The sequence below is a fragment of the Mus caroli genome, unplaced genomic scaffold (assembly GCF_978045245.1).
Source record: "Mus caroli unplaced genomic scaffold, Mus_caroli_1 scaffold_3, whole genome shotgun sequence".
NCBI classification, from domain to species: Eukaryota; Metazoa; Chordata; class Mammalia; order Rodentia; family Muridae; genus Mus; species Mus caroli.
In genome coordinates, this window is record NW_028227258.1 from 141760299 (window position 1) to 141777851 (window position 17553).

Consider the following 17553-nt stretch of genomic DNA (forward strand, 5'->3'; position numbering starts at 1 on the left):
ACAATAAAGCAAAATAGCAATGGGAAAAGTAAAAAAAAAAAAAAAGAAAATGCAGTTACTCCACAAGAAAGTAAGTGCATTTGGATATATATCTGATTATATAATTAATATTTTAAAATAAAATACCAATAAAAAATTAAAGTCATTAAGGTGAGTAATACATAGATGTAACCAAAACAAATATATTTCATATGAATAATAACCAATTTAAAAGTTTACTAGAGAAAATGACACATAATATATGAAATGGTAATCAAAATATATAAAGGTCTGCTGAAGTATCAAAACAGCTTAGTCTAATTTCAGCAAAATTCTCCTCAAACTTATCCATAATTTAATATCGAGATTTCTAACAAGAAACCACTTTTCTGATAATTTTGTATTCTAAAATTATTCTAACAAAATATTTTTGAAAATAAGAACAAGGAGGTACTATACCCACAGCATTAAATTTTATCATATGTAAGTACAGTTTGCTACTACATGAGTTTAAAAATAAGTTTGTGAACTTGGGTAGTAAATCAACAAATAAACAAAAAATGCATTCAAATATTCATGTGCATATTGAAAACTGCACATTTGAAACGAAGCTGAAACATTTTGGATTCTAATTCCCAACTCCAAATACAAAGACATTTTAGCTACAGGGCTAGCAATGTGGATAGGTAGGTGAAGGTGTTCACTGATCACTCTGACTATCTGAGTTTCATCCCAGAAGTCCAAATGGGAGGAGAAAACTGACCCCCTGTATGTTGCCTTTGACCTACACGGGCACAACAAATAAATGTTAAAAAGTTACAAATTATAAATATATAATCACCTAAATAATAATTTCCTCCTTAGTTAAGTGGTAATAGTATTGACAGGATTAATGATGTATATGAAGCAGAATCTGGCCCATATTAAACAAATTTAAGACAGAGTAAAAGAGAAAACAGGAAAAGCAGGAAGTTTGATGTGTTTGGGAGAAGTCTGGAATAGGAGTAAGAGCTGAAAATTAAAGAGGCAGAACTTGGGTAGCCAGTTATTCTCCAATCTGTGAGATCTTGAAATTGTCAGATGGGTTGACTCAAGAAGAGATGAAGATTGAAGATGGAGGTATAAACGTTTTGACACTAACAGTGTCACCCTCCTGATCACTTTTCCTGACTCTTTCCACCCTCTCAAAAGCACCCTAGCCTGTTCTACCTCTATTATTAGACAAGGTGTTTGAACACAATGTGGGTCAGATTTTATCAGTACAATGAAGTTAAAACATCTCTTGTGAAGACAAAGTGACTTAATGTACGTAAAAGCTGAAAAAAAATACTTAGCTTATGCTAAGTACTAAGTTACTAGTTTTATTATCATCATTGTCGTTATTCACAATTCATCCCAAGTTTCAAAAGCTAAAATAGTAGTACAATTCTATTGTAGATTTGTCATATAGATAGGCACGTGTGTACTTTGGAAAGAGATAGGAACATTATAGAGATAAAAGTGTGAGTCAAATATATGATTTCAAACATGCTAGTATTTTACTGTAAAGGAAAGGGCAATAGGTATAGTTAATGTTATTTAATTAAATGAACCCCCAAGTGCTATCATTTAATCATATAACCAATATAAAATTTATTGGTGAAATATTTTACATACAAACTCTTCAAATTTTCATAAATAATGTACATGCTGGAGAAAGCTGTTCAAAGTTCTGGGTAGCAACATGAATCCAATGCTGTGCTAAAGTTCAGCATAATTCAAATAGATGTGGTGTCAGAAGTCATCCAATGGCTTGTCCAATGGAGATGCCTAGGGCTGAGAAATGAGGAAGTGGACTTTATTTCAGATAAAGGAGAGGAAAAGGCATTTTCCTGCAAATGAAAGATAAAATGTCCTCTTTCTTACGATAAAATGATCCTGTGATGAGTATATTCTTATCATTCTTCTGTCAAACAGAATTCTGATACATGACCTACAAGAAGAGATAGAGAAGCAGTTTGATGTGAAAGATGAAATCGCAGGCAGGCACAGTTATGCAAAATACAATGACTGGAACAAGGTAGGCTATACAATGTCTATTACTATCTTTTAAAACTACTTTCTTCTTGATTTTTATGCAATTTTCCTTTAACTCTTTAAATTTGATTTTGTTCTTAAGATTGTTTCTTGGACTGAAAAAATGTTAGAAAAACATCCTGAGATGGTTTCAAGGATTAAAATTGGATCAACTGTGGAAGATAATCCATTATATGTCCTCAAGGTAAAAAATAATTGCAGAACCATTAACTTGCTTGTTACTTCAAAACAAGGACATGAAAGTCACTTTGTGGCAGCTAGGCTAAATTTGAAGTTTCAAAACATATTGCTTTGGAAATATTTAAACTGGATATCAATTTAAGAATATAAGTATCAATAGTCTTTCACACAATCAAAAAAGAAGCAAGTACCTGCTAGAGATTGCAAATCTATTTCACAGGATAGCTGTGTTACAACTCAGTTTGCAGCGCATTTCTCTACACACTCCTTCCAAGTCCATTGTAAGGGAATGAAACTAGTGAATGAAAATCATGAGAAGTTAACTATCACACATATGTAACACCAGTGTAGGAGTTAATGTGTCGGAGCTCAAGGTGAATGCACTGTCAGACTCTGTAGATCCCAAGATTCTGTTCCGTGAGCAGCTTATTAATAGTTGGAAAGGCATTGACTTCTCATGTCTCTATTCGCTTAGTGTCTTCATCCACCCAAACAAAATCTGAACTCCATTTAAAACAAAAGCCATTCAAACAACAGGTAACCCAATCTACATACAGCACAGGTCTCAATCCAGTCAGAACACCTCCTGTTTACAAACTAGCTTTATAATTCATATCTCAACACAGAACATTAACACTGAAGTAAGAAAGACAATGTATTTTATTGCTATTTTATTTTTGAGGGGACTTGGATTTTTTTTTTTTGACATAGGTTTTAGTTTGCTACAGGCTGAGCTACAACTCAGGAGTGACATTCTGTGACATTCATGTGAATTCATGTGGCATCCTGTCCAAGAACAGGTTGTGGGTTTTAAATTGTTTCTATTTAAGTTGGGAGGTGTGAGGGGTACACTTAAGTGCGTAACATGACACATATGGATGTCTAAGGACAACTTAAGGAGTCCGTTCTCTCCTTTAAGCAAGTGGGTCCTAAAGTCTGGATTTAATCAAACTTAGCAACAAGTGCCTTTATCAACTGAGCCTTCTCACTGAAACTAGATTTTGTTTTGTGAAGATGTATTTTATTTATAAAGGATGTACTTGCATATATGTATGTATGTATGCATGCATGCATGCATGCATATGGATGTGTACATGTGTGTACCCAAGGAGACAGAAGTAGGAAATTAGTTGCCTTAACGCTGGAGTTCCAGGCAGCTATGATCCATTAGATGTGGGCAACGTGATCGGAACTCAGGTGCTCTGCAAGAACAGAAAATACTTAAAGTGCTGAGCTATCTCTCCAGCCCCAGACAGCGTTGGTTTTGGTTTGTTTGTTTTTTTGTTTGTTTAAAAACCTAAAAGCAGCTCTGAACCTTGGAAAATTTCTTTAAAAAATATCATGTAACAGAAGATGAACTATGAATAGACAGGAGAGCTGCCACCATCTTCCCTGGGGAGAGTCTGCATAAGCATGGTTAAAAATGATTGTTTGAGAAAATGAATTATTGATTGACAAGGGACTAACAGTTGAGCTAGTATAATATACTCCCTTATTTTATTAGATTGGGAAAAAAGATGGAGAAAGAAAGGCTATCTTTATGGACTGTGGCATTCATGCACGTGAATGGGTTTCCCCAGCTTTCTGTCAGTGGTTTGTCTATCAGGTAAGTGAATCGATCACAATCGACAAGTCTCTGACCAGTCCCCAATGTCTTACTGATTGACCACATCCCTTTCCAAATGAGAAGTGCTCCACCTAGTTAGAGAAGTCTACATTTACTTCTGCCAACACATACAAGACCTGAGTTTTACTCATTCTTGCAGTTTTTATGGAAATTGTATCTTCCTTCAAACTTTATAAACTTCACCAGAGAGTTTACATGAAAGCAACTGACTTTTACCCTGAAGCTAAGTAGATAAAAATCAAATACTCCTTTCATATTATAAACTACAAATTTAGTAACATTTGATAAACTCAGAAAATAAACATTTAATTTTGCTATACACATTTCATGGGTCATGCATGAATTTGGGATTTTCCTACTTAATTTTCTTTCAACTGAGAAATAACTTGTTTTATAAAAGTAGATCTGGCTCATATGTTTCTGAATAACCATCCCATCTATTTTTAACTTTCTCTACCAACTCCGTCACAGTGCACTTTGATGGTTGTTGGCCCATGAATATGTTCACTCGGAAAGATGCTGCAGAGTATTGACTTATAACTTTTGTTATTTTGTCCCTCCAAACTAAAGGCCTAAAGCTCCTCTTAACTTTCAAGGAAGCATATAACAGTATGACTGCAAGACATCTCTTGTATGCCTGAAATCACATCTCTGGAACTTCTGGGGCAAGCAGGAGGACTGGATTGAAGCCATTCTGAACTCTGTACTGAGTCCTTCACACACACCCTCTTCCCTTATATTCATTCTCTCTCTCTCTCTCTCTCTCTCTCTCTCTCTCTCTCTCTCTCTCTCTCTCTCTCTCTCTCTCTCTCTCTCTCTCTCTCTCCCTCCCTCCCTCCCTCCCTTCCTCCCCCTCTCTCTTCCTCCCCCTCTCTCTTTCTCTCTCTCTCTCTCTCTCTCTCTCTCTCTCTCTCTCTCTCTCTCTCTCTCTCTCTCTCTCTCTCTCTTTCTCACACACACACACACACAAACCAAATTTACACATTTTGTTTTTAATACGGTTGTTCCTGGGAAGGAATTTTCCAAGAATGAGACGAGGTTTTATTTTGCTCTGTTTTGTTTTGCTTAGCTTGCCTTGGCTTTGCTTGGCTTATCTTGGCTTGTCTTTGCTTTCTTTTGAGAATTTTGATAGCCACAGAAAGCTCAGATAATTAGAGCAATTTATGTCAGAAAATATAAGAACTGACAGGTCAATCTCTAAATTTGAGACATTTAAAATTTTATCTTATATTACTGGAAATTGAACCAGAGATTAGTGATTGCTCTGAGCCGTATACCACTGCCAGGGGTTCTATTAATTTTCAGAGATATGGCTAAGTCAGTAAAGTGCTAGCGACACAAGCGTTAGGACCTGAATTCAGCCCACAGCATCTATGCAAAAGTTCTGGGCAGAGCACATGCTTGTAATCCTAACACTGGCAAGGGACTGGAGAAGGGCAGAGGTCCCTGGGACCTGCCAGCAGCTACTCTAGCCAAATTGTCAAGCACTGGGGTCAGTGAGAATAAAGAGAAATTAAGGCACTCACCTAAAGCTTCTGTCACCCTCTGGCCATCACACAGCTGCAAGTAGGTATACCTGCACACATGAGCACATATGAGTTCCTTTGCTTGAAATTATGACTCAGTGGTAAAGAACATATTTAGTATGCACAAGAATTTGGGTTGAATACACAAAAATATAGAGGTTTCCTTAGTCATCTGTATAACTATTCATGTTCCTATCTCCCTGTACTCACAGGCTAGAACTATATTTATTTAACGGCATCAAATAATGAACTCCTCAAGTGCTTGGTGCTATTAATTTCCACTTGGTTCTGTTTCTTCTGTGGATGTGGTTAAACAGGTTCTATTTGGCAGCTTTAAGTCTTGATAATTCAGTGAACCTTTAAATAATGTCCATTTCAGTTCATGTTCCTGCATTTAATACGTGGGTTTACCTATATGGGTCATTTATTTCATGTACCTTAAACAATGTTTAAAATCATTTAACCTTGGAAACAACTCAAACAGAGGTAGCTATGGTTAACAGGATCTAGCTTTTTCCATCGTAGCCTAACTTCCTATCTCCTCTAGGCAACCAAGAGTTATGGAAAAAATAAAATCATGACCAAACTTTTGGACCGGATGAATTTTTACGTTCTGCCTGTAATCAATGTAGACGGATACATTTGGTCATGGACACAGGTAAGCTCTATATACAATTTCTGCATTTAAGTAATGTATTAATCACTGGCTTTAATTCACAGTTATTGTTGCTCATTGGGTTTAGCATTTGGGTAACTACTTGATTTCCAATTCAGAGAAACGCATTTTTCTATTTTCTAAAATAAACATTTTATTTAATCTCTTAGAATTTTATACAATATATTTTGATCTTAAACATTTCCCTTCCCCAACTTCGCAGATCTACCCCCACCTTCCTACTCTCTAAGCCTATTCTTTTTGATACAGGATTAATAAATATTTAAATATTTTGATATCTTTGACTTTTTATCTATCCACCAATAGATTGATAGAGAACAACTAATACTAATAAAATCATGGTATATCAATAAAGATGATTTTTATATTAACATAAAGAATGGGCTTCTTCTTCGGGAAAATACCAAATGGCGGATGATGCAGGTGCAGCGGGAGGGCCCAAGGACCTGGGGACCCAGGATTAGGAGGCTGCGGTGGCTTCCACGGAGCATTCAGTAGGTCTTAGGGGCTGAGGTTGAGGTCGTGGCAGTGGTCGAGGCCGTGGGGCTAGTGGAGGTAAAGCTGAAGACAAGGAATGGATCCCCATCACCAGGCTGGACCGCCTGGTTAAGGACATGAAGATCAAGTCCTTGGACGGGATCTACCTGTTCTCCCTGCCCATTAAAGAGTCTGAGATCATGGACTTTTTCCTGGGTGCATCCCTAAAGGATGAGGTTCTGAAAATCATGCCAGTGCAGAAGCAGACTCCTAACCAGGTTCAAGCCACTCATCGCTATTGGGGACTACAATGGTCACGTTGGTCTTGGTGTTAAGTGCTCCAAGGAGGTTGCCACTGCCATCCGAGGGGCCATCATCTTGGCCAAGCTTTCCATCGTCCCTGTGTGGAGAGGCTACTGGGGGAACAAGATTGGCAAGCCCCACACTGTTCCATGCAAGGTGACAGGCCGCTGTGGCTCTGTGCTGGTGCATCTCATCCCTGCCCCCAGAGGCACTGGCATTGTCTCTGCTCCTGTGCCCAAGAAGCTCCTGATGATGGCCGGTATACATGACTGCTACACTTCAGCCAGAGGCTGCACTGCCACCCTGGGCAACACTGCCAAGGCCACCTTTGATGCTCCAAGACCTACAGCTACCTGACCCCCGATCTCTGGAAAGAGACTGTCTTCGCCAAGTCTCTTTATCAGGAATTCACTGATCTTGTGAAAACCCACATCAGAATCTCTGTTCAGAGGACCCAGGCTCCAGCTGTAGCTACCACTTAAGGGTTTTTACACAAGGAAAACATATGAACATATGAGTCTGTTTTTTAAAACAAAACAAAACAACAAAAAGAGTCCAGTGTGTGTTAGCCAACGATTGTTGAGCATGGGGCTTGCCCAGTGTGCTTGATAGACTGCATCACTCCAGTACAGAATAATCACCCTCTCCCAGCAGCAACCAAATGTCAGCAGCTCCCCAGTTAGGCATGGACTTCATGCCCATCTCCCTACCCAGTGCTGAAACTTGTCTGGCTAGAGTACAGATCCAGTGAATGATGTCATGTCACTGTGACCTCATATGTGTATATGCCCGTTGTGTCTAAAACCACTATTTCCCGGAACTCATTTACCACCTCTGGCTCTTCACAGTCTTCCCTATCTCTTTTCCCCATAGATCCTCAGCCTTGAGGGAAAGATAGGATTACCAACATTCTGAAAGTGTGACTGACCATGTGTACTCACTCTGTTGTCCCTTCTGGCAGGATCGAATGTGGAGAAAAAACCGTTCCAGGTACCAAAACTCCACCTGCATTGGCACTGACCTCAACAGGAACTTTGATGTCTCGTGGGACTGTGAGTTGCAGATTTGGTGTCAAGAAATTGACTTTACATTTAGACCTTGAGTTTAAGTAAACTCAAAATTTCAGCAAAATTAGAGATGTTCTGAGTGAGTGTTGACTTCCTTATCTGTTAAATAGAAGATAACCATCAATAGCCTAAAAAGGTCATGAAGGTTTCTGTGGGCGGAAGTGGGGAGAAGATGTTATGTGTCTATCAAGCCGCCTCTTACAGAACATTAAATGTATAAAAGTCAGGTAATCTGGGACAATCTTGGGTCCTTCCTATTCCTAATCTGACAGAAGTTGAGAAATACCTGAAAATACAACCAATTGTTTGTATAACTAGTAATTCTTCAGATGCTTAACAAAGAAACAATTGGAACAACAGGCAGTGAAAATGTTTAATAGGAACACAATGACTATCTGTCTATCTGCTACTTCAGACCATTTCTACACAACTACCACTTTACATTACAGACTTTTGGGGAGACCACACCTCTGCCCTGTGTTGTGCATTTCTTCTTTGTCTAATTTGTTTTTTAAAAGGCCACCACATTTTTAATTCTATTCTACCATAAGGAATGTTGAAATAATAGCAGCTAACCCTAATCATGAGAATTCTCCTGAAAGAAAGTGAAGACATTCAGTCTCAAGTCAAGTGATTTATACCAGTTCTCTAAGAGTCAAGGGTGGGGCTTAATGGGAACTGGTGTGGATCTGGTGTCTTGAGAGGATTGTAATCTGTTTTTCTGTGGCCTAGAAAAGGAGGACAAATTATGCTAAGAGTTCTCCACTAGACAGTCTGTGCACATATGTGCACAAAGCCTCTAGTGACTGTGTAACAGGAGGCACCTGGTGTTTTAAGCATCAAGTGAACCCACATCAGAAGAGGCAGTGGAGGAGCTAGTAGACAGCATATTCTGATCCCATCCATGTTTCTTCTGTAGCTTCTCCAAACACCAACAACCCATGCCTCAATGTCTATAGGGGACCTGCACCAGAGTCTGAGAAAGAGACAAAAGCTGTCACTAACTTCATTCGAAGCCATCTGAACTCAATCAAGGCTTATATCACTTTCCATTCCTACTCGCAGATGCTATTAATTCCTTATGGCTACACATTCAAACTGCCTCCTAACCACCAGGACCTGGTACGTATAAATAAATAAATAAATAAATAAATAAATAAATAAATAAATAAATAAATTCCTCTGGTGTGTAGATTGACACCATCATTGACTTTCTCTCTCTCTCTCTCTCTCTCTCTCTCTCTCTCTCTCTCTCTCTCTCTCTCTCTCTCAATATATCAACTTTGAAGTGTGCTGAACTGTCTTCAGTTAGTTCCTTTGTTTCTTTTGAGACAGGGTCTTACTATGTAGTTCAGGGTAGCCTGGAACTCACTATGAGGACCCAGCCTCACGTCACACTCACCATGGCTCTGTCTCAGCTTCCCAAATCCTAGAATTACAGTTTTGCCACCACACAAGGCCTCACATTTTAAATACTATAAAAAATAACTAGTGAAGTTTACTCTGTAGTTAAAATGATGATCTTTAGGGTTTTTTTTTTATCATTGTAAACACATATTTGGATGTGATTCTAAAAAATTTCATAAGGTAGTCTTTAGTACTTTCTTTGGGTCATACCTAAAACCATGCAGGGCAAAAGCCTAATTGATCAGTAAAGACAGAAGCTAGCTCTAACCTCTGAATACCAGATTTAAGGAGATCCATGATATTTTTCTCTATTAGTAAACTAAAAAATAGTTAATTCTTCTAACCAAAACCACTATGAATGCCACAGTGCTGTCAGTAAGAATGTGGTATTGTTTCAAATCTACGATCCATTGAGCATTATCTTTCTTTCTGTGCAAACTGATTTAATCACATAACCTTTAGGAAGAACTCCCTGCACAGTGATGACCTGCACACATAAGTAACTCTCTTGAATTACCATAGGAGAAAAAAATAGACAGCATACAAGGTTTGGTATGCCAAATTCTACAGTAGACAACAGACACAGCATATTCAATCAATGCTGTGAGTTAGACACTTCCTAAAATCAACTTAGAGAAAAGTGGGTCATGATTTTTATCTTGACATCACTCACTGGGATTCATCACAGTGACATTTAATAATAGCTACATCCCAATTTCAAGCAGCCATTAATTTCACAGACTAGTATTCTGTGACCATGCTGTTGCTTATGATCCAATCTAGCTAAGAATCTGAGCCATGATTTGATTAATTTATACAGATACAGCAAGGCAACTGCATACTATTAGGAAGGATGCTATGGATGAAAATACACACAGATATACAGAACAAGACATTTTGAGTAAATTAAACATTTTTACACAACAGCTACATTAATTCATGTATATGTTAAATAAAATATATTTTAGTTATATACATTTACACATACATAGTAATGGAAAAACATTCATTTGGAGTACAAATGCTAGAGGCTAGATTCATTAATGTTCATTGCAACAATTATTCTCCTACCACACACAATTGATTAAATATGATAAAATGCCACCCCAGGAAAAATAAAACCTAATATAACAGAACCATTTTAAAGCAGGTAAGCCATGCTGGACATGTAGTTTAGTGGTAGTGTTTGGCTGGCATACATTGTTTTGTGTTAGATTCTAAGTAGTGCACACATGTGAGAGAGAGAGAAAGAGAGAGAAAGAGAGAGAGAGATGTGCAGTTAATGAAGATTAAAATAAAAATGAATCAACTACCTTTCTTCTCTTAGCACAAGTAGAGAAAGTTCTGCCTCAATTATTTACTTATTACAGAGAAAGAGCTAGGAGAAAATTATTTTGAAGTGATCAAATATCTAAAACCAAAAAGAGTCCAAAAGAAAGGACACACCAGGTTGGAAAGGTGACCTTGCTGTGCAGAGCACTTGTTCTTGCAGATAACTGAGGTTTTATTTGCAGCATCTGCATGGTGGCTCACAACCATCTGCAATTTCAGTTTTAGGGAGCCTGTTACCCTCTTCTGACCACCATGGGCACCAGGCTCCCATATGGTTCTAATGCATCCATGTAGGCAAGACAAACATTCATATACATAAATAAACAAATCTTCAAACTTTTCGAAACAGAAAGGGTGCAAAAAGATAGAACACAGTATAATTCCGTGTAACTGATTTGATTGCACTTTGACAGTGTGCACTTATCTTAGTTTGATCTTCAAGGACCAAATAACCCGTAAAATTGATTTTTAACTCATAATAAATATATTATATTCATGTAGCATTCTGTGATTCCCTCTCACTTTCCTCTCCAGTTGAAGGTTGCAAGGATTGCCACGGATGCTCTCTCAACTAGATATGAAACCCGTTACATCTACGGCCCAATAGCATCCACAATTTGTAAGTTTTTCCTGTCATTTACTGTGAATATTTCGGTAAATCTTAGGTGATTAAGGAAAAGAATCAAATTTGTAGTTTATAAACTCCAGCTTTTAGAAAGGATTCTGCATTAAATGTGAACCAAAAGGATAAAGTGTGCCTATCTTCTGAGATAGAGCTGGGTTTGTTTTTTTTTTTTTTAACAAATTACAATCAACTTTTATAAGACTATAAAATTAAGACAAATTATTAAATCAACAAGTTTATAGCTTAATTCATCTACTTTGCTGTTCTGCAATATCAATGTTTTATATTCAGGAAAACTAACAAGAATTAGTTAGGGTAGAGACAATATCTGAGTTCATCTATTCAACTTGAGTTTAATTCTTCTCTTCATTCTGGTATGTCCTCTCACTTACTTATGTGGGTGGTGTATTGCAGTCATTTGGAGCATGGATTCATATGCTCTTGTCGTTCTGGTCTGTTCTTCCTGTGATAGGCAAATGAATCTGTGTGGTAGTGTAGCAAAGGAGGTGTGAGTTATCTTCTTTTGTTTATATTCTCAGCACCATTTCTAATTCTTCAGTATTTTATAGACTTTATTATTATTGACTTTTTACTTAGATTTTACTCAGATTAACTTTTTATCTCTTATTCTCTATACACTGAATCAGAAAATTGTTTACAATGTCAGATATTTGTTTAGACTTTAAGGCCAGAGAGTCCTCTGTTATGACTACTCATAATAATTCAAAAGCAGCCACAGATGACAAGTTAAAAATGAGCATGGCTGCACTCATATGAGCTCAATGAGGAGGATATAATTTATCAACCCAGATTGTGTTCTAAAGATTATCTGTAGTTGTTCATTGACTCACAAGCTGGTTGCTGGGTTCAGCACTTGTTTCTTATTATCTAAATTATTCCTCACAAAATCACTCAAAATATGGGCAAGTATAACCTACCAGTTCCTCAGAATGGCAAAGGAATGACAAAGACAACAATATAACAAAACCAAAGTCCTCACTGCTGTGCATATTACTTTCCTTATTGAGTTTTTGTAACTATCCAAGATTTTCTATTTTCAAGAAATTAACAATATAAACATGTTGTGATTTTGCCAAAGACAAGACTTTGTGAATAAAGTTCATTTCTTTATTATGGCAAGGGTTGTGGTTATTAGGATGTCTCCATCAATCCCATCACCCTCAGGACTCACCCCTGCGGAAGAGGAGGCAGAAACAGTGTAAAAGCCAGAGTGTATGGAGGACTCAAGGAAACAGGTCCTCTAATTAAATAAAAGCAAAGCCCATATGAACTCACAGAGACTGGGGCACCAAGTCCTCTATGTATATACTATGTTTCCCAGTTTAGTGGTTTTTTTTGTTTTTGTTTTTGTTTTATTTTGGTTTGGTTTGGGTTGGTTTTTTTGTTTGTTTGTTTGTTTGTTTGTTTTTGGCTTACTCAATGTGTGAACTCTGAGTGTTGTGCCTTCTCTTGGGCTTTTCCCCCCTGTTTGTCTTGTCCAACTCCAATGTGTTAGGTTTTTTTTTTTTTGTTTTAGTTTATCTTATTTTTTTGTTTTATTTATTATTATCCCTTAGAAGCCCTTTTTTTTTCCTAACAAGAGACAGAAAGGGAGTGGGTCCAAATGGGAGAGGAGGTGAATAGAAACTTGGAAAAGTAAGGAAGGGAAAATGTAATCAGGATATATTATGTAACAAAAAATCTGTTTTCAATGAAAAGAAAAATTAAAGTTACAGTTCTAAGTTACTATATGTATAAATTAGTCAATCTCTCAAAGCCCCTAACACCACAATTCAGAAGATGGAACAAGAGTAGAATTGATCCTTATAAACTTATGTCCTATGTTATCCAAAAAACATTTATTTGACTATTTATTTGACATTTATTTAACATTATTTGCAATAATGGTTATTAAAAATGTAATCCTGGATGCTGAGATGAAAGAACTAGCAAGCTTAGGTTCTAAACATAAGCAAAAGGGGAAATAGGCACAGTAAACAGAGAACTTAGTACCTTCAGGTCTTCCTTTAAATTATTGCTAAAGGAATCTTTCCAAATGAAAGAAAATAATAGCAAAAACAGCTGAGAAATGCAGAGAGGAAGAACAGTGGACTAAGAGTAGAGAGAAGCTAAGCAGGTTGGTAAATAATAGAAACATATGCATACAGCCATAAATAATATAATAATAACCTGTCTTCATGATTGAATCAAAATTATTATTCCATCAGACAGTCAATGTATATGAAGACTTGAGATAGCTCACTGCTATTTATCAATGTTCAATCTACATGAAACTTTTCTAATCTAACTCCATAGGCAGGTTGAAATAAAAAGGGTACAAACTAATTGAAATGAAGGAGAAAGTTCTGTTAAATATCAGTTAAAGTAAATTTCAAAGTAAAACCAAGGAAACATTAGTAATGACTATGAGCTATATGGTAAGACCATGTCTCAAACAGAAAAATAAAGAAACAAAAACAAAACCAAATACAGAACAAAACCACACAATCTAACCAACCAAATAAACCCCAAACCAATAGATTAATTTGTGCCAGAGAGGACAGGCAAGTCAAGGTTTCAAAGATCAATTGTGGTTTCAGAATCTTTCAGTGTAGAGGCAAAACTAAGGGGGTAAGTATTAAATACCGCAGGGAAGGTGCACCACTTGACAAGACAAAGGAGAAATGAAATTGTGTACCTTCCCTGTGGTATTTACATGTGGTCTGATCTTTAAGCTTTTGTTTTGTTTTGTTTACCAAATAATGACATCTTTAGCAAAGTTTCACAAAAAATTGATAAAGTTTGAATTAGAATTTTAAATACATCCTTAAAATAGTTAGCTTTCTTGTTTATAATCATAAACAATTTTCTCTGACCACATAAACAACAAGACATTGAAAGTGTGAGAAAGAATGTGATCTTGTAGTTGTTGGGTACAGTTTTCAATGGCCAATTAAGTCCCTTCAGCTGTTAGCACTCCCTAAATTCCTCCAGCTAAAGTAATGTGAACCCAGAAAATAAATTTGGTACTGACCCACAAGAATATAATTCATATGACATGAAATCATAAGGAAAAAATCTGAACGGAAGAAGGGGTCCCTGAGAGACGAGCAGGGGGATGGTGGGTGGCAATAGAACAGAATTTATAAGAAAAAGGTAAAAGTATAGATGTGCATTAAAGTGTCATAATAAAGTAATTTTGTATGCTAATCTTAAAAAGTAATAAGTTTTAAAAATTAAATGATGCACACATTTAAAATGTATAGTGAATTACAAATGCATTCGGTACCATTTGCTCTATTTTGTCATTACTGCAATTAATTATACATATAATTTTATTATTAATTTTACACATGTAATTTTAAGTGTGTGTATGTGTGCACATGCACATTTGTGTTTGAAGGGGCCAGAGGCCAACTTCTTTCACTATTGTTCTATATCCTTTATTTTTCCTTATGGAATCTGATCACCAGTTGGCTAGACAAGATGACCAACAGGCCCTGGGCATCCTCTCAACACTGACATTACAGGCATGAGCCACCATGTCTAGCTTTTTTATGGATGCTGAGAATCCAAGCACAGGACTACAAGTTTGTACTGCGTGCACTGAGTCATCTCCCAATCTTCTACACCAGAAATTCAAAAAGCCTCAGTACTCACCTCTAATAAAGTATTTATTGATTCTGTTTTGCAGACAAGACATCAGGTTCTTCCTTAGACTGGGCTTATGACCTGGGCATCAAACACACATTTGCCTTTGAGCTTCGTGATAAAGGAAAGTCTGGGTTCCTTCTTCCAGAATCCCGGATAAAGCCAACATGTAAAGAAACCATGCTTTCTGTCAAATTTATTGCCAAGTATATCCTCAAGAATACTTCCTAATGAATTGCCGTTGTTTTGAAACATGCAAATCAATCCTTGGGTGGAGTCTTTCCCTGGAAAGACAACCTCCTGCATCACCTGGATTCATCCTTCTCTTGCGCATGAAGTCCTGCATTATTTTCTTCTTGTTTCTATTTACTCCCAACAGCCCCACTTTAAAGAGTCCCAATAAAGCTTTAAGTAAATCTATTTAAGTACCTTTCTTGTTTATAAGTAAAATTTTAGCCTTGTAGAAAGTATATTTTGAATACTCTGAAATGATGTGTAATGAGCCTGGGAATGAAAAATCTGTTCCTCTAGAATCTGATTGACTTCCTTCATGCCACCTGATAACAAACTGAAAAATCAGTTGTATTCTGGTGCTTTACAAAGGCATCCTCTGTTTTTAGTAAATTAGACTCTCAGCATTTCTCAATTAACCTTAATAGTCTAAATCAATAGTTCTTCAATCTGATGACAGGAAACAGTATCCTCAATTTTCAAATATGTAATTTGCCTTTCAAATATATATTTCCTGAGAAGTGTGAGCATTGTTTGTATCTTCAAAATAACAAAGAACAATGGAGTAAATGAAATAACTCGAGGTGAGAGTGTGGACTACAGAAGCTAACAGCTTCTGGGACAGGCAGAAGCCACATAGCTTCTGGGGCAGACCATGTTTCAGGCTCCAGACATCTGGGCACCTTTCATGGCAGAGGAGAGGTGTCAGTCCCACCCTGGAGGGCTTTGCCACAGCATCTGGGGGAGTCCCAGACTACGCCGAGACTGGTCTGAGCAGGTGAGAGTGTGGACTGCAGAGGCTAACAGCTTCTGGGGCAGACCGTATTTTGGGCTCCAGACATCTGAACACCTTCCCTGACAGAGGAGAGGTGTCCGCCCCACCCAGGAGGGCTTTGCCACAGCATCTGGGGGGAGCCATCTTGGGTTCCCTGATTCCACTGAGACTAGACTGCACAGGTGAGAGTGTGAACTACAGAAGCTACACAGATTCTGGGACAAGCCCTGTTTCGGGCCTTCATCTTCTACAAAAAGGCAGGTCAAACACCAGATATCTGTCCACCTTCCATGCAAGAGGAGAGCTTGCCTGCAGAGAGGGCTCTAACCACTGAAACTCAGGAGAGGGCTAGTCCTGCAGGTCTGCTGATAGAGGCTAATAGAATCACGAGAGGACCAAGCTCAAACCAGAGACAACTATGACAACTAACTCCAGAGATTACCAGATGGTGAAAGGCAAACGTAAGAATCTTACTAACAGAAACCAAGACGACTCACCATCATCAGAACCCAGCACTCCCACCTGAGGCAGACCTGGGTACCCCAACACACCTGAAAAACTAGACCTGGATTTAAAAGCATATCTCATGATGATGGTAGAGGACATCAAGAAGGACTTTAATAACTCACTTAAAGAAATACAGGAGAACACTGGTAAAGAGTTACAAGTCCTTAAAGAAAAACAGGAAAGCACAACCAAAGAGGTGGAAGTCCTTAAAGAAAAACAAGAAAACACATCCAAATAGGTGATGGAAATGAACAAAACCATACTAAGCCTAAAAAGGGAAGTAGACACAATAAAGAAAACCCAAAGTGAAGCAACGCTGGAGATAGAAAACCTAGGAAAGAAATCTGGAACCATAGACGCGAGCATCAGCAACAGAATACAAGAGATGGAAGAGAGAATCTCAGGTGCAGAAGATTCCATAGAGAACATAGGTACAACAATCAAAGAAAATGCAAAATGCAAAAAGATCCTAACTCAAAACATCCAGGAAATCCAGGACACAATGAGAAGACCAAACCTATGGATAATAGGAGTAGATGAGAATGAAGATTTTCTACTTAAAGAGCCAGCAAATATCTTCAACAAAATTATAGAAGAAAACTTCCCAAACCTAAAGAAAGAGATGCCCATGATCATAGAAGAAGCCTACAGAACTCCAAATAGATAGGACCAGAAAAGAAATTCCTCCCGACACATAATAATCAGAACAACAAATGCACTAAATAAAGATAGAATATTAAAAGCAGTAAGGGAGAAAGGTCAAGTAACATATAAAGGCAGGCCTATCAGAATTACACCAGATTTTTCACCAGAGACTATGAAAGCCAGAAGAGCCTGGACAGATGTTCTACAGACACTAAGAGAACACAAATGCCAGCCCAGGCTACTATACCCAGCCAAACTCTCAATTAACATAGATGGAGAAACCAAAGTATTCTACGACAAAACCAAATTCACACATTATCTTTCCATGAATCCAGCCCTTCAAAGGATAATAACAGAAAAAAACAAATACAAGGACGGAAACCATGTCCTATAAAAAGCAAGACGGTAATCCCTCAACAAACCTAAAATAAGACAGCCACAAGAACAGAATGCCAAATTTAGCAACAAA

The 17553-nt window shown here is 37.5% G+C and overlaps 1 protein-coding gene and 1 pseudogene across 1 annotated transcript in view; both read left to right on the forward strand.

Moving 5' to 3' along the window:
* The window catches only part of Cpa3 (carboxypeptidase A3), a 27605-nt gene extending 12448 nt beyond the window's left edge, over window positions 1-15157 (forward strand). Inside the window, exons 4-11 of the mRNA XM_021157889.2 lie at window positions 1936-2038; window positions 2138-2239; window positions 3740-3841; window positions 5936-6046; window positions 7806-7896; window positions 8831-9033; window positions 11185-11269; window positions 14970-15157. Of these exons, the coding sequence (XP_021013548.1) occupies window positions 1936-2038; window positions 2138-2239; window positions 3740-3841; window positions 5936-6046; window positions 7806-7896; window positions 8831-9033; window positions 11185-11269; window positions 14970-15157 (985 nt within the window). The remainder of the gene's footprint in view (window positions 1-1935; window positions 2039-2137; window positions 2240-3739; window positions 3842-5935; window positions 6047-7805; window positions 7897-8830; window positions 9034-11184; window positions 11270-14969) is intronic.
* LOC110290955 (small ribosomal subunit protein uS5-like) lies at window positions 6472-7326 on the forward strand (annotated as a pseudogene).
* Window positions 15158-17553: the final 2396 nt, after the last annotated feature.